The sequence below is a fragment of the Oenanthe melanoleuca genome, chromosome 2 (genome assembly GCF_029582105.1).
Source record: "Oenanthe melanoleuca isolate GR-GAL-2019-014 chromosome 2, OMel1.0, whole genome shotgun sequence".
NCBI lineage: Eukaryota > Metazoa > Chordata > Aves > Passeriformes > Muscicapidae > Oenanthe > Oenanthe melanoleuca.
The window spans coordinates 135,359,867-135,386,243 of record NC_079335.1 but is presented as its reverse complement, the minus strand read 5'-3'; the positions used below and the strand labels follow the sequence as shown (position 1 = coordinate 135,386,243).

General features: G+C 38.4%; 1 protein-coding gene across 16 annotated transcripts in view; it reads left to right on the top strand.

Annotated features, from left to right (window-relative positions):
- Positions 1-26,377, top strand: part of PARD3 (par-3 family cell polarity regulator) — a 440,327-nt gene that overhangs the window by 295,558 nt on the left and 118,392 nt on the right. For all 16 annotated transcript variants that reach the window (XM_056483426.1, XM_056483438.1, XM_056483439.1 and 13 more), the window contains 2 exons: positions 743-970; positions 7,556-7,772. In XM_056483426.1, the coding sequence (XP_056339401.1) occupies positions 743-970; positions 7,556-7,772 (445 nt within the window). The remainder of the gene's footprint in view (positions 1-742; positions 971-7,555; positions 7,773-26,377) is intronic.

The following is a 26,377-nucleotide window of genomic DNA, read 5'->3' as shown; positions in this document are numbered from 1 at the left end:
GTGATAAGAACTGCCCTCAGCTCCAGCTGTAGTAGTGCTGCCCATACAGTCACTCTTTGGGGCTGCCAGGAGTGTGTTTAACTTTTTCCAGCTGGATAACTGGTATTGCCCATTTTATTGGGTCCTTTCCACAGATTATTGTTAAGCAATTTCACAAAATCTGAGCAAGTCAGCTGATACTTCTCAGAAGCATTTAATTATGAAATTGTTAGCAATTTGGTGGAAGTCTTTAAAACTCAGACAAACAGCATGTTCATTGAAGCCAGAAATTAGGCTACTTTGCAAGACTGTTACACTAAACACAGTGAGATTCATGGCCATAATCTCTGTTCATCAGTTACTAGTACAGGGGAAATTTTCTGCTCAAACCAAAAGTAGTTAATTGTTTTGTTAGATGCCATTAGATATGCATCTGTGCTGGTTGCATCAGCTAAGTTTTTAAAGCCCCATGATTTCTTTATGATTTAAATTGTGTAAAATAATGGTAATGGATGTTGGTCTCTCATCACTGATTTGAAAAGCCAGACATTGCTAACACTGTCGGTTTCGTTGACTGTGACTTGACATACTCATTTGCTTCTGAGACCAACAAATCCGTGGAGAATTCCCTACAGATTATTGAAAGATGATGTGAATAATGTTAAGTGTGTCCCCGAAGACTTTCAGGATGGATATGCATAATCAAGCATGCTGTTCTCAATACTAATTCTAATTACGTTTTTCCCCCCTTTAAATCACTAAGGTTCCCCAACCAGAGATGTGGGGCCTTCATTAGGTCTGAAGAAATCCAGCTCTCTGGAAAGCCTGCAGACAGCCGTGGCTGAGGTGACTCTGAATGGTGACATTCCTTTCCACCGCCCGCGCCCGCGAATTATCCGAGGACGAGGCTGCAACGAGAGCTTCAGAGCTGCCATAGACAAATCATACGATAAACCTGTAGCAGATGATGATGATGAAGGCATGGAAACTTGTAAGTAAACTGCTGTTTTACATAATGAGTGTTAATGGCATAGGTTAATTCCTTTAGAAAGTGACTAAGTTGGTAAAACATAATTTTAGGATTCAGTATTTAGGCATTTTTTCTTCCTCCGCTTTAACAGATTGCCACACTCTGCAGTTTTCTTCCTTTCTAAAATAAAAGAATAAGATTATTTGGAGTGTGTTTACTTAAATTACTGTGAAATATTCTGCAAGATGGTTAATTAATATACTAATGTAAACTAGAAAAAAAATTTAGGCAGAAAGACAAACCCACAAAATTTATGTTACAAAATTATAGGCATCTAACTTTGAAATAGTACATTTGTAGTGTTGGGGGAATAAAAAGAAATCACTGTCCTTTAATTAGAGTGAGTAAGGTTGGCAGATCTAATAAAATATAAAGTTAATGATCAGCTATTACCCACCCTAATGGGCATTCATTTACATTTTCAGTTCTTTAACCCGAAGTATGACCCAACATGTGGAGAATGTCATTAACATAAAAGAATCACTTCAAAGCTAACCTTATCATTATTGAACTATCTAAGAATGGGCTGGTAAAATGACAACTCATATTGAATGAAAATAGTAAGAATGGTAAATTACCTCAATCAGGGGTTATATTAAAATCATTGAATTTTTAACCTTCATGTTGTACTACTTTCAACTTGTCACACACCAGCAGAATTTTTTTTTAATCAACCTGCAGCTAGTTAGAAGTTTATGAATGAAGATGATGATGGGAAGGTTGAAGTAGTAAAGTACTTAGCCTGAATTTAATAAAGGTATGAAAAGGATTTTTTTCACTCTCTTCTAAAAGTTTTTTGGTTTCAGAAATGTTTCATAAGCATCCTTCCCTAATATTCTTTTATAAGTTACTTCTGTAACCACTCCTTTATTTTTAAAAACTCCTGGCCTTTTTTTTTTTTTTTTAATCTGCCTCTTTAAGAGTGTTCTGAGACCACAAGGGAGACCATTTTGCCAGTAGCTTTTCTGAAAGGTAGCTAAAAATTGAATTAATTCTGTTTTGCTTTTCCAGCACCTAACAATTTTGCACAGCAGTGAGGCTAAATGCTTGTGTGCTGCTGCTGGCTGTCAATCTGTTTCTGGCCAGTAGAAGAATAGGCTTGAGAAAATGTGTAATGATCCTGCTCATTCTTACAAACTGCATGCCTGTGGTCTTTGGGGACATAAGACAATGTTTTTATAGAAGGCCTTGTTGGTGTGAGCCCACTGATAGCAATATCCTGGTTTGAGGCTTCAGATATCCAAGGTTTATCCAGAAGTTACAGATGGTTTAACTTCAATTGATAAAAAATATAGCAAAACTGTTGTTGTGAAGCACTTTCAAGGTGAGTATAGGTTTATGAGATTCTGGTAAGGGGTTTTGGGTTGTTGTTGTAATGCATAGAGAGTAGCAAGGAAGTATTTGGAGCCCTTTGGATCCTTCACGTGGGAGCAGTGGTGGTATGGCTTAGCTCCTGCAGGAGCCAAGCCCCAGGCAGCTGCTTGCTCACTCCCCCACCAGTGGGACTGGGGAGAGAATTGGAAGGGTAAAAGCTGGAAAACTTGTGGATTTAGATATAGTCAGCTTCACAGGGAAAGCAAAAGACACACACACAAGCAAAGCAAAACAAAGAATTCATTCACTGCCACCCATGGGCGGGCAAGTGCTCAGCCATCCCCAGGAGAGCCTGGCCCCATTATGTGTGACTGGTACTTGGGAAGACAAACACCAGCTTTGTTGGTACCCTCAGCTTAATGTACTGAGCATGGTGCCAGGAATATCCCTGCTCAGCTGGGGCCACCTGCCCTGGCTATGCCACCTCCCAGCCTCCTGTACATCTCAACTTCCTCACCACTGTGGCCATACAAAGAGCAGAAGAGGCCTTGGCTGTGTGTGAGCCCTGCTCAGTACTAACTAAAACATTTCCATATTATCAACCCTGTGTTCAGCACAGATCCAAAACACAGCCCCATACAAGCCACTGTGAAGAAAAATAACCCTACACCAGCTAAAACCAGCACAAGCAGGCACCAGACAAAGTCTTCTGACTGAAATCAAAATGTCATGGGGTGAGTCCTTGCCCTCATCTCCTTTTGGATGAAGTTGTATCACACTGATGGACCAAGAGCAACCTCATGTCATGAGAGAGCAAGAGCAAGGCTTGTCAGATCTCACATGGCAAAGAAGGGCTGGGCAAAGTGTGACCAAGCTATATGTGCAGAACTACACATTTTGTTATATTTAATAGCTTCCACATATGGTAATGAAGCATCTAAGAAGTATTCTAGAAATTTGAAGTGCCAGATTCATAGAAGCAGATGAATAGCAAAGCAAATATTATAAGTTGATTGGACAGAATTCAGTCCTTGAGGATTTTTTCTTCTCATGGTGACTGTGGGAGCTTAGGAGCTGTCCCAGCCCTATCTGTGTTACCTGTCTTCCTGAAAATGTCTGTGTCTTCATTAAACCTCAAAGCACTTCAGTCTGCTCCACTTTTTGTAAATTCTACATGGCCTTAGGTTCCAGAGAATTTACCAAATGGTGTCTTCAGCTGGACAAATTTTGGGCACATGTGAATACGTAGGAGTTTAACAATCTGGTTCTAACGTAACTAATGCCTCACTGCTGCCATAACGACGTTGCCTAAGTTTTTTTAAAATTGTATTTAATTATTCCGTAATTGTTTGAAATTAGAATGTGGCTTTTTCTCGTAATAAAACCCAGGCAAACATGCAGGTGGTCAATTTGCTGATGCCCTTGAGGTTGGATCCATTTGTCTTCAATTTTTTTGCCTTTCTCCAAGTGTTTCAGTGCTAGAAGTGTTTCTTTGTCTTCCAGACAGTGACCCACTTTGGATTAGCAAACAATAGCACTGCAATGTATTGTATAGAGGAATTCCTAACATGTCATCATTCCATATATAAAAGCCATAAAAAACTACAGGTAGCATATGTGACAAAGGGGCTGACTCTTCTAAATGTCCTTGGAACAATGTGCTATTAAATTACTAAATGTGGGATTAAAATCAGAATGCATTGACTGGCTCTGAGGTAACATTTTAAGTATTTGAGAAGATGTGTGTAAGTTTTAATGGCTGTAAAGAAGGAACATTTTTGGAAAGAGGTGTGGGTGTTCAGCTTTTACAGATAATTTTTCCTGCTTTTTTTTCTTCTTTTTTTTTTTTTTTTTTTTTTTGTTTTTTCCTTAATATTTGAAATAGCTGACTAAAAGCAAAATGTTTATCTTTAGTGGCATGAAGAAGAACAAGGAATTTTGATTGGGAGAGATCAACAAAGCTTTCTAATCTTTTGCTGAATCTTAATTGCTGGAATCTAGGGCTGTATTAAATATCACAATAAGAGGCCCAGAAGCTTAGTGGCAAAATAGTTTCACATTAAGTAGCTTTGATTCCTCATGTGCATCTTTTCCATTTTATGGGCTAATTAGGAGAATAGCTTCATAATACCTGTTTGTGTAGTTCTCCATGCTGCAGTGTGGTTCATGAAATGACACTAGTGTTCACTTTAATTGATGTTTAAAGTATACTCCAATTTAATTTTTTGGCTTCAGCATCCTGAATGGGGAGGCAGGGGGTTGCAGGGAAAAAAGGAAATAACATCACCAAAACAAATACATCCTGCGTTTTGCAGTAACCTAATGTCATTACTGCAACATAACAAAAATTAGAAGTTTCATTTGTAGCCTGGGTTTGAATTTTAATTGAGCAGCATTTGCATTTGTTCTAAACACTAGTAATTATGTGTATGTTAATTGCAGGATGACTGCACTGCATAAAAGTGAAACAAGCTTCTTCATGTTGGGTCTTTTTAAGAAAGCTGGAAATCTGTTTAGTCCAGTAGAGAGACCAGTGTTTAGTCCAGGAAAACAGGCATCCCAGTTCACAGGCCTCAGTCTAAGCTACAGAGTTAATTGCAAGCAAACTGTGTATGATAGACAAATATTAATTGCAACACAAATGTAGAAAGGAGAAAATGTTCTTCATGGAACGTGCAAAATAAAGAGTAAGTGAAAGCTTTGTGACCTAGTTCTGGCCAGGACAGGGTTAAGTTATGCAGTAGCCAGGAGGGGGCATGGCCAGGACCAAGAGGTTATTCCATAGCACCTCAAGTCATTTCCCAGGAATGGGGGCAGGGATCCCTACCAGGTTCTGCAGAACAGTGGAGGGAACAGTCAAGTGTTGTCAAGGGTGAGAACTTGTGTGCCAGTCATTCTTTCCTTGTGTGCTCTTTATTCCTGGTGTTGCTGTCACTGTTGGTTTTCTTATCTCATGGCTGTTTCCAGTAAATTGTTCCCATCTCAACCCGTGCTCTTTACCTTTTGTGCCTCCAGCTGTCCTCTCCAGCCTGTTGCAGGGTCAAAGGGAAGGGAGAGTCTGAGTGGGAGCACACCCTTCCTAAACCACAACACACTGTTGTGGCAAGTTGTTCTGCAACTCAGCATAGCACAGTAAACAATACATATTTATGATTTATTTAATGTATTGTTGTATGAGCATGAACAAACGTAGGTCAAAACTGATTAATCTTTAAAATTCTAGCGCTGAAGTTCCAAGTAAACGGTTGACTTCAAAATTTGTCAGAAATTTCAGGGTTTTTTAAACTAATTATATTCATTTGCAAGTACAGTCTTTTAAATGTCTAGTTAGAACAGATTGTAGCTATAAATTAACATGTAAAAAATTATCATTTCTATTCCAAAGTGCTTTTCCACAATTCTTTTAATAATAACTAAATATCATTCCAGGCACTGATTAAGAAATGCTGGGACCAAAAAAAGTACAAGAACAGCTAGTACAGAGGCATGTATGGGACTTATTAGTTTCCTAAAATACAATGACATGGATATTAGAACTGTTTCTCCAGTCTAGGAGCTGTATCATCATCTTTAGTCATAGCAGTCCTGAATTAAATGCCAAAGGCTGGCCACTCTGGTGGTTTGTACTTCAGAGTACTAGTTAAGATTCAAAAATAATTACTAATGTTCAGATGTATCTGACATGGTGTATTTTCCTTGAAATATGTCTATGTGGTCATCCAGGGCTGGAGAATATTTATAGAAAACTTGATACTTGGTGAATAAATACAAAGTCTATTGGACACATCTATGGATTGTAATATTAAGGAATAAAGAATATTTTGCAAGCAAGTTTCTGAGAGGGAGAAGGTAGATTGAATGGCTTTCAGTCAGTGATTTGTAGACTTTTCAGGTTCAAAGATTTGCTTGTAAGGTGAAGATGAATGATGACTAAGAAAAGCAAGTTTATATTCTACAGTAGTCTATATATGAGAAATTTCTGAAGAATGACACTTTTCTACTGGCTGTAGAAAGGGTGCTGAGATCTTGAGCAATATTAGCAGAATAATACTAAGAACTAGTAAACATAGGTGAAACTTAAAAAAAAAAAAAAAATAATTTTTTCCTTCTATAAGCCGTGACCATTTCAAAATCTTATTGAGTGGAAAATATTTTTTTTCTTTTCCATAGACTGTGTATATATAAAGCAAGACTGTATTTTTCAAATTCTACTGCCAAAAGTTGTTTGGAGCCTTTGTATTCATTGGAACTACAGGAGGCAATACTAAGTATGCATCTGTGATCCTAATTGCTGCTTTGTGCAGTCTGTTGGAAAGCTGGGAGATGGCTGGAGCCCTACTTAAATGTGATGATATAAAATGTTAGAGCTCATGGAAAGTCACAGCTTCATGAGCCATGCAGTGCAGTATTCTGACCCACCACCTTGAAGTGTTTTATATCTTTCTTACTAAACTACTGAAGCAGTTTTCAGGTTTTCAGTGGGTTTATTTTTCTTTCAAACTTTCTGAAATACATGTGGGCTGTTAAGTCTAACCTTGGGTGTATTTTAGACTCCTGGTCTTGGATTAGAAACAGAAAGAACATGTTATCTGCCCTTAAAGTACTTTAGTTGTTCCACTGGATGAAATCTCCTCACCTGAACCTCCCAGGCTGCCCCATCTCAACCAAGAATAACACCAAAAATAACAATCATAGTGCATGATGTGTTCTAAATGGCTCCAGGAAATGAAGAAACATAATAAAACTATTATGTTGCTTGCAGAAGAAGAAAAAGTCTATTATGGCTTGTGTTGAGGGTTAACACTCCCTAATGACTTCCATATTTTTATGAGACTATTACTAAGAATTTATGGACAAGGTATGCTGCACTGATGTTGTTACTTCTTGCCAATATTTCTAAATTTCTCCTCAACTGATTTAGATACTGAAACAAAATGGCCCAATTAATATCACTTTACTAATCCTCTTTATTAATCCATAGATTATGCAGAGTACCCATAAAGTGCAAATTGTATTTCACAGAATGATCTGCAAAGGTGAATTCCTTTTATGCATTTAATACTTCTAATGAACACTCTTGGAAAACCATGTGAGCAGATACTGATTTTAAAAAAATAGAGTTTATTGGGGTTTTGCATGTATCCTACTTCAAAATACATTATGGAATACACCAAAAAAGTCTGCCCTTTTTTTGTTCTTACATCACTGATGTTTCTTAATATGTGCTTTCAGTGGAGGAAGACACAGAGGAGAGCTCAAGATCTGGTAGAGAATCTGTATCCACAGCAAGTGACCAACCATCCCACTCATTAGAGAGACACATGAATGGAAGCCAAGATAAAGGTGACAGAAAAAAAACTGGAAAGGAAAAGAAGAAAGATCGAGATAAAGAGAAGGATAAAATTAAGGCAAAGAAAGGAATGCTGAAAGGCTTAGGAGACATGTTCAGGTAGGTACTTTGCAATCAAATGTAGAATGAATTATAAAAAGAAATCTCTTTTTCAGGTTAGTCATTATGTTGTAAATTCTTGCTGCAGTCCTAATTTTACTATGCAGATCCATACACAATGTATATAGGCTGATCTCTCAATTTTTGAGCCTATGGATGGTGTCATAAAAGGGAAGCAGCTCAGAGTGGAAGAGAAGGAGATGGCTGGCAGGCCAAAGGAAAGGAAAGGTCAAGGAAAAATTTTAAGCCACAGACTGCTTGGTTTTGAAAGAATCTTTGGTGATGTCTAAGTCATGCACATACCCTTTGACAACTCAAAACAGTTGGGGTTTTGTTTTTTTCTTCTTTAATACTGTATCCAAAGTTTATGTGTTGTTAAATGAATGTTTCTCTTTGCTTTACTATTGGCTATTGGTATCATGGAGGCATGATGTGAAAGAGATGAATCAGTTTGAGATTGAGAAGCAGCATGCTCCTGTCAAGGAAGGCAGGATCTGAGGTTATGTTCTCTGAGAGCACATATAGAATGGGTCAGTGAAAGGCCTGATTTACCAAACACTGAGTTCTTTTTAAAGGAGTCATCTCTCCAGCTCCATCTCTGCATCTTTCAGGCATAAGTGATCTGAAAGGAGCACACTGCTGAGCTACACTCTGCTGTTGTGGGTAAATGTTGTTACATGACAAACATCTTTGACCACCTGTGGGAAGGGGTGAGAGAGCAAGCAAATCAGTCCTTCTTTTAGTTAGCTAGAGTAAATAAATACATTTTAAAGAAAAAGCAATATGAAGGCAATGTTTGTTTTGTTATTTAATTTTTAAGTGAGGTACTGGTGTTATTTTAAATACTTATTAATGATTCTGCTCTGAATCAATGTAAGGGGAGCTTCAGTTAACTTTCATCCCATTACTGTCTTTATCCTGTAAAATATTAGTTTAACATGTATTGTAACTGCACAGGTTCTTGAGAATTGTTCTGTGTCTGAGAATCATATTATGGGAGTATTAAGTGTAAAAAGTGGTTAATTCAGAAAGAAAAAGTAGTTAATTAGAAAATATTGTTTTGACAACTACTTTAGAAAACACCAAGTAATACCAGGCTGTTAGACAGTGTATGCCATAGAACACAAGAAGAATTACAGGAGATAGTCCCACATGTCAGGTAGGAAGAATCTTTCAGCCTCTGAGACCCATGGGGATGTCCCCATCCTCTGGGCATTTGCCTGCCTCAATTCAAGCCTGGAGCAGAGCATTGCACCCCACTCTGGAAGAGTGTGGAAGGCAGGAGATGTGAAATGCTGACTGATTCTTTTCTGCTCTCTCTTATTTTTAAACAGCAGAAATGACAGGTAAAATCAAGGCACAATATATGTGATAAATTCTATAGGCTTTAAGTGGTACCTTGAGTGTTGTGAGCTCAGTCAGAAAGTGTTTACAACATCTAGAAAACTTGGACAGCTTCATGGTCCAGTCAAGGTAACCTTTTCTGTGTGCCTGATATACCACTTCTGAAATCTCTAATCTGGGAACAACACTAATTTGAGTGACAGGATGATCCAATGCTTTGTTGTTTGCTCTTCATAACAGTCAACATTTTCTTGAGGTTTTTTTCCTTCACTACCATTTCTGAGTGAACTTTACTTTTCAGTCTCCTCTTAATTAAAGTGAGAGCAGTGCTATCTGGATATAGCTGACTCCTCCTGGATCTGTAAATTAGCTTGCACCTTGTCAGCCCACACAAGAGAGGTGTTCCTGGCAAGGAAGAAAATGCTGATTGAGAGAATTAGGCATTATGCCTCATTTCCACTTGGTGCTTGATTTGCTTTGTTGACAGGCTTCTCAATAATGTTTGAGAGATGGGCTTTGTTATGTCTGCAAAATAAGCTGCTACTTCTACCTATAACATGCTTTGTTTTTCTGTACATTTGACATATATCATAGATATCAAGTAATCACTGAAAGAAGTTGTGTGATAGAAAATAATGATGACAGTAACATTTAAAATTCAAACCAGGATCAAAGCATAATTGGATGTTTTAGTTCTGTACAACATTGCAATTTCTTTGTCTTTCTTTTTCTTTCCTCCTTTTTCACTTTTTTCTTCCTTTTCAGTGCTCTAATCCTTAAATAATCTTTCTTCATTAGGTTAGATGGACAAAACCACTTGCAGGATGAAATTGCTATTAGCTGACACATTATTCCAATGTCTGTATTTAGCCAAAGGGCTTTTCATTGCCTATATGAAAATTGGCATCTCATAAAGTAGAGTCTGTGTGATGTATAAAAATAAGTCTCCTTGTGTTCCTAAGTTAAAATCTTAGGATTTGCTACTGGAATCTTCATTAAACTCTACTGTGAGATGGAAAATCCCCCTGGATAACCCTAGGTTACCTTTATCCTTCAGCATCTAGTCATCATTTCCAAGAAATCCCTGGATGATTCAGATAAGAAGTTAAAATCATCAGTAAATCTTCTAAAAACCTCCATTGTTTTACTGTTTGTATCCAACATAGTAAAGAGGATTGTCATAACCTTGGTGGAGAGCTGAAAACTGCAAAACTGTGTGGCTCTGACACACACAACTCCTGTTATTTCCAGAGGACCTTTGCCAGCACTGGGCTGGAGACAGGCTGGAAGTTCACCCTTTTGACTGTGGCATAAATCTGTCTGAGCACGTGTGTATTTCTTTTTTCAAATTGACATTTCAGGACACAATGGATTATTTAATTATGCCATTTGGTTGAGAAGTCTCTTGACAGATGAAAATAGGACAGAAGTTAACCTAGAAAAGTGTTGAACAGAAATATTGGTCTGTTGGAGGAGAGGCAGGTGCTGCAGTGCATTGCTTATACCTGAATCTCTTTGTTTTACCTGAGTAGTGGGATTGTTCTTGTCTGAGCCTTTCAAGAGGACCATGTGCCAAATCCTGTGGCCTATGAAATGCTGTGCAGTTAGAGGGTGCCTGGATGGCCACTGCCAGCTGAGCAAAAAGATTTTGGGAAGCTGATATGAAGTTATGCTTGTTTTTTGTTTCACTGCTGAGAAGCCTTCAGTGGATATATATTTTGACACCAGAAGTTTATAAAAATCTGTATGCTTCTCCAAATGCAATATGAAATATGTTTACTCATTAAATCATTTTGTTTATTTTTAAGAGAGATTTTAAGAGATTTTGTTTCTTGATAAAAATTAACCTGACAAAAACAATCAGTAGTTGAAGAAATCATTGTAGTGCTGCCTTAAGAAAGAGTCTTCACAGTTTCAAAAAGTGTGCCTGTAATTAGTGCTGGTAGAAGTGCATTAATTTAATGGGTCTCTGTGTTGTGTGATTCTTTGGCATTCCTCTCCTGAGAGAAAAATGGTGCAGAGTGTCTTTTTCTCCTCCTTTTGCCCCTGTCATGTACACAGTATTTTTATGAAAGTGGATCCCCATAGGATATGAGAGAGGAAGATTTGATGTGTTATATTTTAAGGTCTTGATGATGATGATGATGAAATGACACATCTGCTGTGGTGCTGGTGATCACTTACAATCCCTTTATTAATTCACCCTTCTTCCCAGTGCTCAAGCTTGGATATAGTTGTTAGGTGGGTGTCTGGACTGGTGGTGTAAAATATGTCCAGCAAGTGGTCAGTCTCAGGAGGGTATGTGTCTGAGGAATAACATCTTTAGGAGAAAATGAACCTGCAAGACATTGAGAATAATGAGGAGAAAGAAGCAGCTCTGGGTTTTCAAATGCAGGAAAGGAAATAGTAGGGAGGCCAAGCTAGCTAGTGATGTCTTGCTGAAAATATCTAGGGACAGTCACTCATTGCCTGATAAAAAACCCAAACCTACTGAAACAATTAACCCTTGATATGGTTGGAGAAAAATGGCTTTGAAAATTCATATGGTATATTTAGATTTGTGTGAGGAGCAGATGATGAGAACAAAATATGGGAAATATAACTTGTATCTTAACCTGGGGTTTAATCAAGAAATATCTCCATCAGTTTTGGAGGTTATTTATGGAATAGGTGTAATGTAATTTGAAGCATCTGTGGATAAGTATGTTATGTGAAGTAAATAAATATTCTACCATAAGAATTAATACCTAAGTCCCAGATAAACATGACTTTTCAATGGAGAACATAAGCACTGTGTATTGAGCTTCACAGAGCAAGACAGTATGCTCAAAATTAATCATGTGCATAGGTGTTTTTTGTATCAGATGTTGCATATTTTAAGATTTCGCCTGTAATGTTGATGGAAATGTAAAGTCACAACGTATGGTAGCTGATCCTTAATTCCCATTTTAAGTGTTGTAGCATATAGGTGGGGAAATCAATGCACTAAATAACCAATGCAAATGTAATATCCCCAGATTACCATTAAAATTGAATGCTAATTAGATTTAATTTCATTTAAAATGGTTACTGGGAACCTTGCAGTGTTGTGTCTTCCAGTTCTGTGAGAGGAAATAGATAATTTAGTTTGTAACCTTGTTTAGCTGAAATCAGAAATATTGCTGGCTATCTTTTCCCCCACACAGCTGTTTCCAAGGTGCACTGGACATGTCCAGATTTATAAACATACTGTTTGTAGCTCTGAATTACATATTTCAACCACATTAGCTATCTGAGACCACTGACTAGGCATTTGGGAGAACAACCTACGTGGATTACTGTTGCTTGTTACGTGACTTCTTTATATTGCCTATTCTGGTTTTCATTTAAGTTTTCTCATTGTAATGTCTGTGAGGAGATGAAAAGCAACTCACAAAGGTTACACCACTGATTTAGTAATAACCTTCTTACTCTTTAATTTAATAGCAATCTTCAGACTTTTAACTAGCCACAATAACTAAAATGTGCCAGAGTTGTGTAAAATACTGTTGAATTATATCCTAATCAGCAGGACTGGCAAATACCTCAAACTTGATTAAACAAAATCTGTGGTCTGATTTCTATCATTCAGTAGCTTAAGAAGAAGCAATAATGACATTTTCCTTGGAAGCATGACTAATTGGACTTTGTATTGGTGAATGACACTTACTGATATATGGACTTAATAGAAAACATGGGAATGAGCTCTAAAAGTTAGAGGTTTTTTCTTTAGTGCTCATGAAACAAAATGCCATAAATCTTGAGCCTTGGAACGCAGAGGAGGAGGTTAGTGCTTACACACCCGTCAGCTGCATCCTTTCAAAGATGGGAGCTCGTTGTGTGCACACTGGATGGTGCCTGGGTTTGCTAATGCTCACATGAGAACACTGCTGACAGCTTGTGGAGCTTGTGCGCGACTTTCATCAGGAGCCTGAGCTGGGTCGTTGGGCAGGTAAATGGAATCTGGGGCCCTTTGTGCTCTGGTTTTTGCCTGCTGCTATTACAAGCCAGCTGGCACAACTGTCATTAAGTCCACATCTGCTTCCCCCCTTCTGCCACCAGCTAGAAAATGCATGGCCTACTATAATCCTGGATCCAGGGTCTAAGCAGGATATCCTTTCAAACTTAGGAGGGGGAACACGGACCTCATCCTGTCTGCAAGCTGGATACTGTTGATGCACCTTTGCCGTGCTCCTCTGGGCTACTTTGTCCTGATCCATTTTCAAAGTTTCAGCTGGCCACTGGGACACACAGCATCAGAAAAGCCTTTTAAATGAAATCAGCCATGCAGCAAATTGTCATCTTTGATGCAGATGATTACCCAGGACTCTTACAAGGGTCTTTCAAAGCATTTTCATATTCTGCACTTCCTTCTTTCCAATTAAAACTGAATAAGGGACTGAAAGAGATAAGCTTGATTGGAAAAAACTTCTCTTTTTTGCAAAGGCAAGCAGTGCTCCTTCCTTTCTCTGTGCATTTCTTTGCCTCCCTGTTTGCTGCTGCTGATGGAGGCAGCTGCTTTGAGGAGAGGTGTGTTTCATTGCCTGCAGCCCTGAGCACACCAGCTTTTGGCTAAGATGTCATTGGGGCAGGGGGTAGTGGAATGGCAAATTTATGTTTCTAAACCAAACAAGTTCACATAATCTGTCAGGGATTTAAGGAATGCAGCTTCATTAAGTGGTTAGTAAACTCTATGACTTTTAAACGAAACACAGAAAGCAGTGGTATGCAATTGTGCAAGGGAGATTTGAAGTGGGAGATTAACATAATCATATGTGGCTTTCTGGTTTGTCACTCTGACAGAAAGCAGGACTTTGCTCTATGTGTTCTTGACACTGGATTTTCCCAGAGTAAATCTTGGACTTATAAATCTGATGGTGGTATAGTGTATGGAGGTTTGATTGTTTTGGGGTTTTTTTGTAAATTTCAATGGAATCTGGATTCTTGTTTCTAACATCCAGAAGTGTCAGGATGACTTGTTACTAGAGACAAGTTCATAGTGGCTGCTAACATATTCTCCCAGTGTTCTTCCTTTGCTTGTCAGCGCCTTTAAATAGAGAACCTTTGACACCTCCAGCACTGCCTTTGCTGCAGAGCCAGCGAGGGAGGCAGGAGGGTGACAGCTGAGCCCTGCGCATCCTGCCCGGCGCTCTGCGCTCCGCTCTTCCAGCCCTGCCGGATGAATATAGAACACGAGTGTCAAGGATGACACCTTCTTTATAATCTCTGCAAAGCCAGCCTTTTCAGGGAAGAGTTTGTTGACAGTTCAGAGATTCAAGTCAATTTCAGTTTAAGCTCGTATAGAAAGAGGATTTTTTCCTCCAGCTCATGTGATAATTGAAGACTAAACAGGCAGTGCCCTAGTCCATAACAAAGCATCATGAATAAATGCTGTATTGAGACACGAAGTATTTGTTAGGTGAAAAGCTCTATTAATGACATTTGTTTTGTTATCTCTTGGAAAGGTTCTTTTGGGGTTTAATTCACTACTGATAGCACCTGTACATTGGTATATATTGTGGATGCTGTAGATTATGTTTTTAAAGCAAGAGTCATCTTTGAAAATCCTTCTTAAAAACAGAAATAAGGATGTTGACTTAGAGGAAAATTAATGCACCTTAATATACTTTTGTATTTGGGATGACATAGGTGGCTAAGTCATATTTTTTAAGGTACTTAAGTTGGCAGCTGTAGGACACCTGATCCTTTTCTAAGAGGCAAAGCTCCAACCTAGTGCTGCATTTCAGTTCCCAGGAGGAATGATCTGTGTTTGTGGTGTGCTGGCAGGCTGATGCCTCCTGTAAAGATGTTAACATCTCTTACTATTGTGCAAAGAAGTAGTCATTAAAGACATAATTATGCAACCCTTCAGTGAAAATGGCAAAATGGGATTAAACCAGTGTATAATTTCTGGAATAGAATACACCAGCACAGAAATGGTTGATGAGCACCTGTGTTTCCCTGAATGCATAGGAAAATAGTAGGTATAAGGCTTTCAGAGGGCTTATTTAGGCTTTTAAATTGTTACTTCAGGAAAAACTAAGAGGAACACAAGTTTTGTAGGAAGAATAAGAGAGAAGGAAATATTAGAAGCACAGTGACAATGGGGTATAGAAGTATTATGTCCCCCACTTTGAATCTGTCAATGACTTCTGGAGGAAAAAGAAATAATTAGGAGGAACTGAAGAGATATTCAAAATACTGCACTCTTAGTGATTTGGGCAAGAAAGGTTTTCTGCTTGGTTCATCTCCTACTCACAGCAGCCCAGCTTCAATTTTTCATCAGCTGAGTGTCATGCCCAGTTTAGTTTCAAATATCTCCAAGGATGGAGAGTCAGCATCCTCTCTCAGCAGCCTGTTCCAGTGCTTAACCACTCTCCTGGTAAAAAGCATTTGTCCTTGGTAAGACAGGAAGAAGAGACACTGAATAATTGCTGGTACAAAAAATGTGAATCAATCAGCATGTACTTACCCTTCTCATGAATCAAGAACACGTGGATGTACAATAAGATTTTCATGCAAAAAAGGACATTTTAAAGGACCTTTGAGATATGCTGTTACCCTGAGGCACTGCTCACAGGACCCCAAGAGTAGAAGAACCTGAGCCTGTATTTGAGACTCATGACATTCATGTCATGTCAAGTGTTAAGGAAGAACTTCTCTATTAATAGTTTGGGTTTTTTTCCATTGTGTTTCCAAACATCTTACTGTAAATTGTCTTGGAATGGCAGCTAGCTGATTGGCTGATGTGGTAATAGTGTCTTATATGATCCACTCAGCTAGAAAAGGTGATTATTTTCTGTGGAACTGAGGAAGAAACAGTTGACAGAAATCTTCCTTTCTACTATCTCATGCTACACCAGAAATTGTCCCCTGTTTTTATTAAATATCTAAAATTAGTGTTATATTAATGATGATACTTTTCATTTTTATCCCAAAGTACATGTATCAAGTAAAGCCTCATACATTTGTAGCTCAGCCATTCATAAAAGGAGATAGTTTATTTTACTTTTGGAGGGGGAGAAGGGGTCATTTTTAATTCCACTCATGTTTGGTTGATTCCTTAGGATTTAATGTAAGAGCATAAGAATTTGGTCACACAAGAGTTAAATGATACCCAGGAAGTCCCTGTATCCCAGTGCTTTGCCTCTGACACATCCCAAGGGTGGGATACCAGAAATGGGTGACCATACACAGTTCTTCCCAGGTCTGTTTTCCAGACTTTCTGTGGGGGTTTCTTGGGACAGTGCCTTTGTGCTCAAGTACAAAATATGATGTGTGCCCATATTCTGGGCAATTTGTGCTGTTACTGATGATTTGGGGTATATTTACCTAATTCCAAAATACTACCAAATTTGAGGTATTCCACATACAAAAAATGTCTTTTAGAGATTGTGAAAATGACTTTTGTATCAAGGAGCTGCTTTTGCATTTCAAGTGCACAGACCTGATTGCAATGCACCTCAGCAGACCTGACTCATTATGTCAGCATTTTATGGCACTCAGGTAAGCATGTTTACAAAGCAGCAGTAAACCTTTTTGATGTGCAATAACATTTCAGTAGTTAATGTAGTGTTCCACTGCATATTAAATTTTACCACTTCTGTGCAAACTTACAATAAGCAGGAGTGCAAGAAAGGGCTGTAGATGTTTATAAAATAGACCCTGCTGGACTGAATTCAAGAACTAGTTTTACAGTGTATGTTTGGTCTAGCTGATGATGTGGTTAACAGTAAATTTTGAAATGTTTGCTTTTGCAGAAGATAAATTCTTAGTTTCTACAAATGTTAACACTTTTTTCAGGACTTTGTTGCTATCAGTCTTGTAGCTCCTAGTCCAAAAAGGAAAAAGAACATAGTATTGTTTCATGAAATTACTTGGTGAACTTGACTAATTTCAATAAATATAACAGCATTTTACTGATATGGCTGTTTTAAAGAGTTTGTATTTTATGTTGAAAGTATGTTGGAAATGCTGTATTGGTAGAGAATTTCTCTGTTATAAGTAACTAGTCCAGTCAATGTTAACTGACTATTAACTTCACAGATTTAGCTTTGTCAATGAAATCTGCATAGTTAGTCCTAATGTTTTTTGTGTTTGCAATACAAAAAACTCCTGGAGTTTGGCAAGCTGCTTAAACTTTCAAGAGGAACTATTTTCTCATTTTAAAAATAGGTTATTACCTGGTCCATGCTAGTGTCTCCAGGGGTTTTGATGTCCTGTGGTGTTTCGTATTGTATCAATATAAAATATATGTATGCTTAAAACATATGCTGGAGCTCCCAAATACTGGTGTTGAGTTTAGTTTGAAGGTGGATATTGGATAGATGAGTTACTGAAAATGAATGTAATTTCCTTTTTCATGCTATGCTGGTACATGTAGTGCTTGGTAAAAAAAAAGCTCTAATCAGAGACAAAGTTTATGGATTAGCTTTAAAATATCTGAAAAAGAAGAATAAATAACAAGAATGCATCTAGAATCTTATCTTTATCAGCAATTTTGAGTACCACAATAATAAAAGTAGTATATTTTTTATACTGACTGCTAGTGCCTCTAGCATATTCAACACCAGGTGTGTTTAGTATGCAAGCTGAACTGCTATTACACATTTCAACAACAGCATACCACAAATAAATCTCAAATATTTCACAATGTTGTTATAGATGCTATCATTGTCTTTAACACATAGTGCTAAAATCCTGAAATTCAGAGCACAACATGCTGGCACAAGCAGGAGTTTCAGATGTAGTGTGACAATTAAAGTATTTCTTTTCTCTGATGTTGCTGAGCAGGTAATGATACCAACAATATTATAATCTGTAACCATTAGGAGTCCTGGTATCATCTCTAGGGCTCCAAATACTTTGCTAGTTCTGTTTGCCTTTTATAACCCCAAAGGAAGAAAACTGCTTGTGTAAGTTAAAGTTAATGTGAAGAATCAGTGCCATTTTCATTGTTTAAGGTTTTTTTTCCAAGGTTTATTTTAGGCTATCTATTCAGAAGAAATAGTGAAATGGCAGTGACAATTGCTGTATACTGTGTGCAGCACTGAATGTGAGCAGAGCTGTTATCATTTGAAGAAGAACATCTCAAGAGCCAGATATCTTTGAAGTCAAGTCTGGGTTTATTTTAAACATCATCTGTCTGAATTTCTAAATAAATACAGGCCTAGTCATTTGCTTCCTATAGTGCCTGAGCATGTAGAAATGAGAACAATAATGTCAGTGTGTATGGGGCTGGTCCAGGTCTGAGGTTTTCAGAGCTAGGAGCTTATTTATATGGTGGCTGGAACAAAAACAAACAAACAACAACAATGAAAAAAAAACCAAAAAAACAAAAAACAACAACAAAACAAAAACCAAAAAAACCCAAAAAACACAAAAAACCACAAAAACCAAAAGAAAAAACCCCCAAAACCCAAAAAACCCACCAAAAAACAAATCAATGAAAAAACTCCCAAAAACACCAACTACCTCACCACAACACTTCTCTTGCCTGCAATTAGTCCTGAGCAAGTCCTGCTTTGCACATCTTTTGAATCTCATCTTCCAGCTTGTCCCTTCAATAATCAGCAGTGTAAATCACAATTGATACAGTTATTTCAACTGCAGTTACCATGAAGACAGCTCAAGCTCTGACTACTGGCAGCTACAGGATTCAGGCATGTCCAGGGCTCCAGGTAGCTCTGGGCAAGCCCTGGAAGCAGCTGCTGCAGGGACTTGCTGTCAGGCTGCTGTCCCAGCAGTGACCCACCTGAGTCTCACTGCATCTGCTCCAGAGATGGATTGTTCTGCTGCAGTGCAAAGTCTTGCTCTTCATTTTCCACCCAGAAGATAGAGCATGTGTAAACTAAATTTCCCTCTGCAGGGCAGAATATCAGCTGATAGAACAGACTGAGTAAAGGCAGCAGTAGCATATTAATATTACCTAGAGCCTTGGTTCTGGCTAAGTCCCTGTTCCATAACCCTATGTTTACAGCAAACTTTCAAAATAATGTGCCTGTTATTTTTTGCTCTCTGCATTTTATGATGATGTAGATTCATAGAATCACAGAATGGTTTGAGTTAGAACTTAAACACCATCTATTTCTAACCCCTACTGAGTATGGATATTTTCCACTAGATCAGATTGCTCAAAATCCCATCCGACCTGGTCTTGAGCACTTCAAGGGCATTTAAATGAATTGTATTCTAGGGTACCTTGTTGGCATTATTAATTTGATTATAGAATTAAAATTTATATTTTTAATCACAGGGAGACTTGAGTGGCACTGTGAAACCCAAAATGAGACAGGAGACCCTAAACTGTGACCTACAGCCATCAGCACTAGGGTGCAGTGGGGGAAATTGCTTTTTGGTGTTGCAGGCATTCTCTGAGAAGAGAATGACAGCTGCACACTTGTCTGGATTTAGGAATATTTTGTTTAGACTTGTTCCACAGATCCTACAGTGTTGACTGTGGTCTTCTACTGGAAATTGTGGCTTCTCTATCTCCTGTAAGTGTAAATATGTGAATGAGGCTAAAGATACAGAGACATCACCTATTGCTTAATTTACCCTGCAGAGATTATTTTCTAGGAGGTGTGTATCAACAAAGATCTCTAGTAAATGACAGAAAAAGTGCTGACTGATGTATTAATGTTTCTAGGTAATGAGATCTGTAGGGAAAATTTAATCTTTAGAAGGTTCTGGATGAACTGCAACTAGTTTGATTAACTTTTTGTGTGTCTGTGTTAACTTTTGCTGATCTTATACAGTGTAATTGCATGACTGCAAGACTTCAGTTCTTGGAATAATGTTACTGCAATTTTCTGGTCTAACTAGCTTGTGTATTACATTTCTGTCCTAATTTCTCTGCTGTTGCATGTGCTTAGTGAGCATTTTCAGTGATTTTCATGTTGTAGCTCATGTTTACCTAAGGCAGGCCTATTAAGCAAAGCGTTTTGGATGTAAAATGGAGCCGTAATGCCTCTAGTTACTGAGGGATTTTGTTGTTTTTTCCCTTTTCTGGCAGGAAAGTCTTGCAGCAAATTTCCCTTGCAACTTTTTCTTTTTATTCTCTTTTCCTTTAGCCATCTCTTGAGTGCCAGTAAAATGGGTGGGTTTTTATGTTTCATTAGCATTTCTTATAAGGTCTGCCTTTAGACCAGTACCCATTTTCTAAATTGTACTTCTGTAGGGTTGCAAAAAATCATGGTAACCAGATGCAGTATTTGTCTCTGGCCTGGCAAAGTGTTAGATTTAACAAAAGAAGCTAATAAAAATGTTCAAATTGACCCTTCTCATCATTTGGACTTCTTGGAGCTCAATCAATCACTCATTATTATCAGAGTTATTCACACAGAGGCAGAAGTGCTAGTGTTTCTCATAATCAGCCCTTGAGCCAGACATCATTTGCAATTTGAAGCATTGTATTTGGAAACAATAATGCATTGAAATGAACAGAGCAGGAATTAGAAGTACAGTTGTGGAGAGAACGTGTTGCTGAGTCGCCATGGTTTGAAGGCTGTCTCTAAGGATCCCTAGTGGACACTGGGAGTTAGAGGCATACAGTGGAATATTGTTCATACCTAAATGGGTCCACAATTTTTAAACTCCTCTGTGGAGCACGACAAGTGCAACAGCAGAGGTTGCCCACTTTGCTGTGTGGCTGCAGGGCAGCTGTGGGCAGGTGGGGAGCCCTGGGGTAAGGTGGTGTCACCTGTGCTGTCACCTGTTTGGCACAGTGTGAGCCAGAGATGGGGGCTGAACCTGGCACTCTGTAGCACTGGGATGTAGGATTATACTTCTTCAAAATGCTTATGTTGTAGAAAAATGACTACATTGTACTTTAGATTGTCAGGAACTTGCTAATTAATAGTGGCTGCGGTTGATGCTGAGAATTTGGGAAATTCTTGTTATCTCTATGTGTGGTATTATGGACTGCAGAGTAGAGAGTCACATGTATGAGCCACTTTCTTCAGTGACAAGTAGCACACAGTGTATCAAATTTAAGCTTGGGGCAAATAACTGTGGTCAGTAACTACTCTCTTTTTTGAATACATACAGAGTATTAAAGAGCTTTGGTCACAAACTTTAAAATTACTGTTATGAAATGTCCATTAAAATGTCGTGTACTACTTCTGTGGTTGCTTCCATCACTGATGACTGTTAACAAAATTGTACCTAAGCAGAAGATTTTTTTATATTCCTGACTCCTTCAGGGATGCCACAGTCCCCAGTTTAACAGGTTTTGTCTGACCACCATGAATATGAATTATTTATGGTGACTTTTACTGTGTTGTGGTATTGCTTACTGAATAGACTTGGACATCTCTGGTGTCTTGCTGCTGTCTTTGCAACAGTATCTTTGTAAAATTTTTCATACTTTCTTTGAACTTCTCAGCCTGCTTTTCAATTACAATAGTTTGAAGTAGTTGTTAGGGCTTTTTTCCGATTTCTTGTTCTTTCTTTCTTTATTTATTTATTAGAGCTGTCCATGTCTCCAGCCAGCTTCAGGCAATCATGAGTAGCAATGCAAGAAGATTATCTTCTGTTTAGAAATTTGCAAACAGATGGGCTTTCCATAAAAGAAATCTGTTTCTAAAAGTTCCACCATTTTATGCTGGAAGTAAATATTACAAATGCTTAAGTTGTGAAAAGAGAGAGCGACTTGGTGTGAATAATATTCTGCCTGTTGTGTCATGCCTTTCAAGAAATGTTATCAAAGCTGTTTATGAAAATAATTGAATGAAACCTCATGACATGTCTGTAGTTTGGCACCATACCATTTTCTTCGAAGGGATACTGGCTCACAAAGGCAGGCAGATTACGTTTCACTGGCTGGAAGCAGTTATGGATCACATATGTTGTTTGCACTTCTTTCCAGGAAGTTGTTGTGGGAATCACCGGTGCTGCTGTACACAAAGGGTTGCAATACATGCACCAACCTGTCTGTTCTTTTTGAGCAAACTTTGTTTGGTGAGGGGTACTCGAACACGCCCTTGAATGGGGCTCAAAAATGGTTTTTGGATGTTTGGAAAGTGATATGGAGGCTGCAGGGAGAAAATGTGTGAGTAGAACACAGAAGACCTTCACGTGCTTTACAGTATTCAGGCCCAAGGTGGGCACTTCAAAGGGCTGATATTTTGCAGGAATAGCCACTTCAGTTCTAGTGCTTTAAATTTCTGTGTTTGTGGCTGAGCATGAGAGTTTCTTTGTTGCTTGAAGGCAAACACCATTGGCCTGAAGAGATACAGGTGAACCTTTTTAGAGTATTCTTCCTTTTCATGAGTTACCTATGACCTTTTTAAAGGTGCTTTTCTTGGTTTGTGACAGCAGAGTTCTTCAGGAACTCTCCTGGCAGGGGTCCTCTGCTGAATGTTGTACCAGAATGATTGCTGCTTTATCAGTTTTAACATAAGCAAGGAAATCTGTGGAAAATGAAGTTATCAATGTCAGTTTTAATTATGCCTGCAAGCTCCTGCATCAAGGTGCTTGCACATCAGTGCTTTTGTGTCATCTCAGGACAGTGCTGCTGCTGAGTCACTCCAACAGTCATTCCACTCCCTCCCAACAAGTAGAATTGTATCTGCTAATTTGATTAGGTGGTAACTGGCTATTTCTAGAAATCAATTGCCAATATGTAAATGTTTACATCTAAAAGCATGTTTTTAAAAATAGCACTTGCACAATTTTGCTTGGAATGGAAGGTTTCTAAACCTTCAGGTCATCACTAAAGAGGGTGGCTTTTGTTTGTGTGCTATGTTAAATCCTTGTTTTTGTTGTGTTTTTTTTTTACAACAGAATGGTTTTGTGTGTTGCAATAATATGTTGCGATATAAATCTTATGATTTTGCTGATACAGCAGAGTGAAAAAGAAATAATTGCAAAATCATTCAAGCAGTGCTTACTGCTTGTGTTATGTGTGTCTGTGTGTGTGTGTGTGTGTGAATACTCTTTGCTACTGTGGGGATAAGAGCATGCCTTGAAGCTAGAAAACACTGACAAAATAGCTCAAGACACTTACCAATTGTTAATTTTTAATGATGGGCTTTTTTTCTATTAAGGAACATAATGCTACTGAACTTTTGTCTCAATCAATTTTTGTGTTTCTTTCATTAATCAACTAATGCATGTTTCTTCTGTAGCTCTTTATTCTAATGAAATATGTGGATGATTTGGCAGACGACAATGATCTCATCAGTAACGCATCAGGGTAAAATCCATTTAGCAGATTACGAGGATGTTATTTCTGTTGTATCAAGGATGCTGATAGATATTCTTTTAAACTGAATCTATTTCTGAGATAACTTGTAAATGTGGAATTTCTGTTGTTACTCATGTATCCTTCTTGCTTCATTTGTTCTATCTGTATTTCTATTTATTCATGCAAAATCATTTACATGTTCTTTATGTCTTCATGTGTACTTTATGTGCACTTCACACGTTTTTTAATATATATGGCATCATGTTGTAGCTTGAGCCTGTTCTTTAAATGTTCTGCTATGCTGTCTGCTCTGTTGAGCCTCATACTGTTCCATTGCTCTGATGCACTGGCCCAAAGCCACTGAAGGCACTTGTTAGTCAGTGCCTCTCTGTTCAGCATGATAGACTTTGGATTAGGTCACCTCCTAGCTGGTGACACTCATCCAAGCAAGTAAGCTTGAAAGTGAGCCAGCTGACAGAGAGGTTTGGGTATTCATTTTCGTTTGATTAGATTATCCAAAGTTCATGAGATTTCCTATTTGAGGGTCAAGCTTACGGCATACAGGTCTGTGTTCTCATCTTTTTATTAATAATAATGTGACAAACCAGTATAATGGAGTCTGAGGATGGTTCTTTCCTCTGATGTGACTTGGCTGTTATGGACTAGAGATCATACATTTAAAAGATGGTCCTCTTACAATTTTTTATTTCTTCACTTACTGTGATTCATGTTGGCTGAATTTGAGGATTAAGTCTGTGGATCTGGGAGTATGACTTTGAGCATTTACACTTATCTTGAAACTTTCTCCAACCCTTAATGTAAAAGGAGAATTAAGAAGATATAAATTAAGTAGAACTCTGGAGTGTCTTGGCAATTAGAGTGAACAAGATTTCAGCTGCTCTCTTTCATCAATTTCTCACGCTCTTGGACAGACAGGGTATTCTTAATTTGCAACCTGTATTTCAATTAGTAATAGAAGTTTTTCTTTGCTTGTGCAGCTACAAAATAAAATTAAACTACTTTTTAGTTATACTTTTTATAACAGGGTTTAAATGAGAGAGCTACTGAATAAACTAGCTGTTACATGAAGTAAACATTGTTAGTATTATGAAGAGATTTTTCTATAACCATGCAGTTTGTGTCCTCAAAGAAGGACATTAAGCTATATCTGTGAAAGTATATCTATGAACAGAATGGTAATTTTTTTATTACTTGGGATTTGGAGGAAAATGTGCACTTCTTTTTTTTTCTTTTATTTTCTACTCTGAGTAATAATAATCTGTGCTCTGCTTCTGAGAATTGAGACTGAGGGGAGTGGTGCCCACAGGTCAGTGTTGTGCTTCTGTAGCTGCAGGTGCTTCAGAGTAGCTCATATCACTCAAGCTTTAGCAACAGAACTGTTTTCCTTAGGAATATGGTAACTTGGTGAGGCAGTAGTGTATGTAATTTGGTTGCACATCATGTAGTAGCTCGTGTCTGTGCATTGGTATCTCGTGCAGTGATTTAGGCTGGGCTTTTATAGCTCACAGTCATATTGTTGGCACCAAACACTGAAAAAGAAAGAGCTTGGGATTGGATTCTCAAGACTGTCTGAACATCAGTGCCACAGATGCTCCTTTTCTGCATGGTTTTGGGTTTTAATTCCAACATTAGTAGTTTCTACCTTAGTTTTTAAGCACTGTCCTCTATTTCACTAATGCAAAGAGCATTGCTGTGCACAGATGCTGAGTGATGGAGTTTTCATGTCTGTATCAGAAGGAAAGTTGTCATTTCATTTGCATTTGTGAGAGCTGCAACAAGCATCCCAGCAGCCAGCCCCCAGCAGTGAGAATGAGACCATCTCAGGTTCAGACAAGCCTGAAAATCAGCAAGTGCTGGAGGCACTCTGCCCAGCTGCAGGCAGCAGAGAGCTGCTCCTGTGTCTGGGGAGGGAGCAGCCAGAGCAGGATCACAGAGCTGTGTGTGTCCTCAAGGCCTTGCCAAAGTCTGGCACAGCACAAATGGATGGTGATTTCTGCTTTGCTAGGGAGAGATCTTTGATTGCACTTGACAGGTTTCAGTCTGTTCTCAGGAAGTGAGCAGTCACTTCAGTGGGAGAGCTTATTAGGTGGGTATGCCAGGCCTTTCAATATATGGATTATGGAAATAATAGAATTGGAAGCAGTAAGGTTCCAAATTTGCCATGGGTCAGGTATGGGGCATACATCCTAATTCCATCTCTCCTTCCTTTTGAGTAGCTGAGCAGTAAGAGGTGAGACTCAAAATGATTCAAAGGCTGGTAGCTTGCAGGGAAGGTGTCAAACACATAATGTTCATGGGACAGGTCAGGGTCTAGACGAGTTGCACTTGTAAGGAGGTGAAACTTTCACATGGGTAAAGGCAGATCTTTGCATTGGACCAATGCATTCAATTCAGGGTGTTGCACAAACCAGGAGTAGTTCTGGGGACCTGAGCCAGACTTCTGACTCACACAGCTGAACAAGGGCCACCAAACAGCAGCAGAAAGGGATTTACCTCTGGCTGTGGGGACAGGGCACAGTATCTGTGATATGTGTTATTTGGTGTTTTGAAGGGATATTACATAGACTGCTTGAGTTTCTGAATAGTCTTATTTCTGAGTGTCCTGTTTTGGTTAATATTCATGAATAGGAAACATCATTTATATGAGTAGGAAACACCTACCTGAAGAAATTAGGACAGGTGATTTTCAATAGCTTGATACCAGAGTAGTCACACCTCAATACAGCTGGCAGAGTTTTAACAGCTGGTTTTAATGATGTGCCTTAGCATTGCTGGATGTTGCATTTCTGTAGTTAAAAACTTAGCTCGATTATGACTGTTAAATAAATAATTTATAAATGCCCACTATAAATTTAGTGGAGAGAATGCTGATTTGGTCTGTGGGTTTTATTATGGCTGTAAATCATACTTCATGAAGCAAACACTTTTAATAGAAGTAAATAACAAACACATTTATTGCTAGCAAGAGTAATCTTACCAAAGACAGAATGATGTTTGGAGTGGGGAGTGTTGACTGCCCCTTTGGAAATAAAGG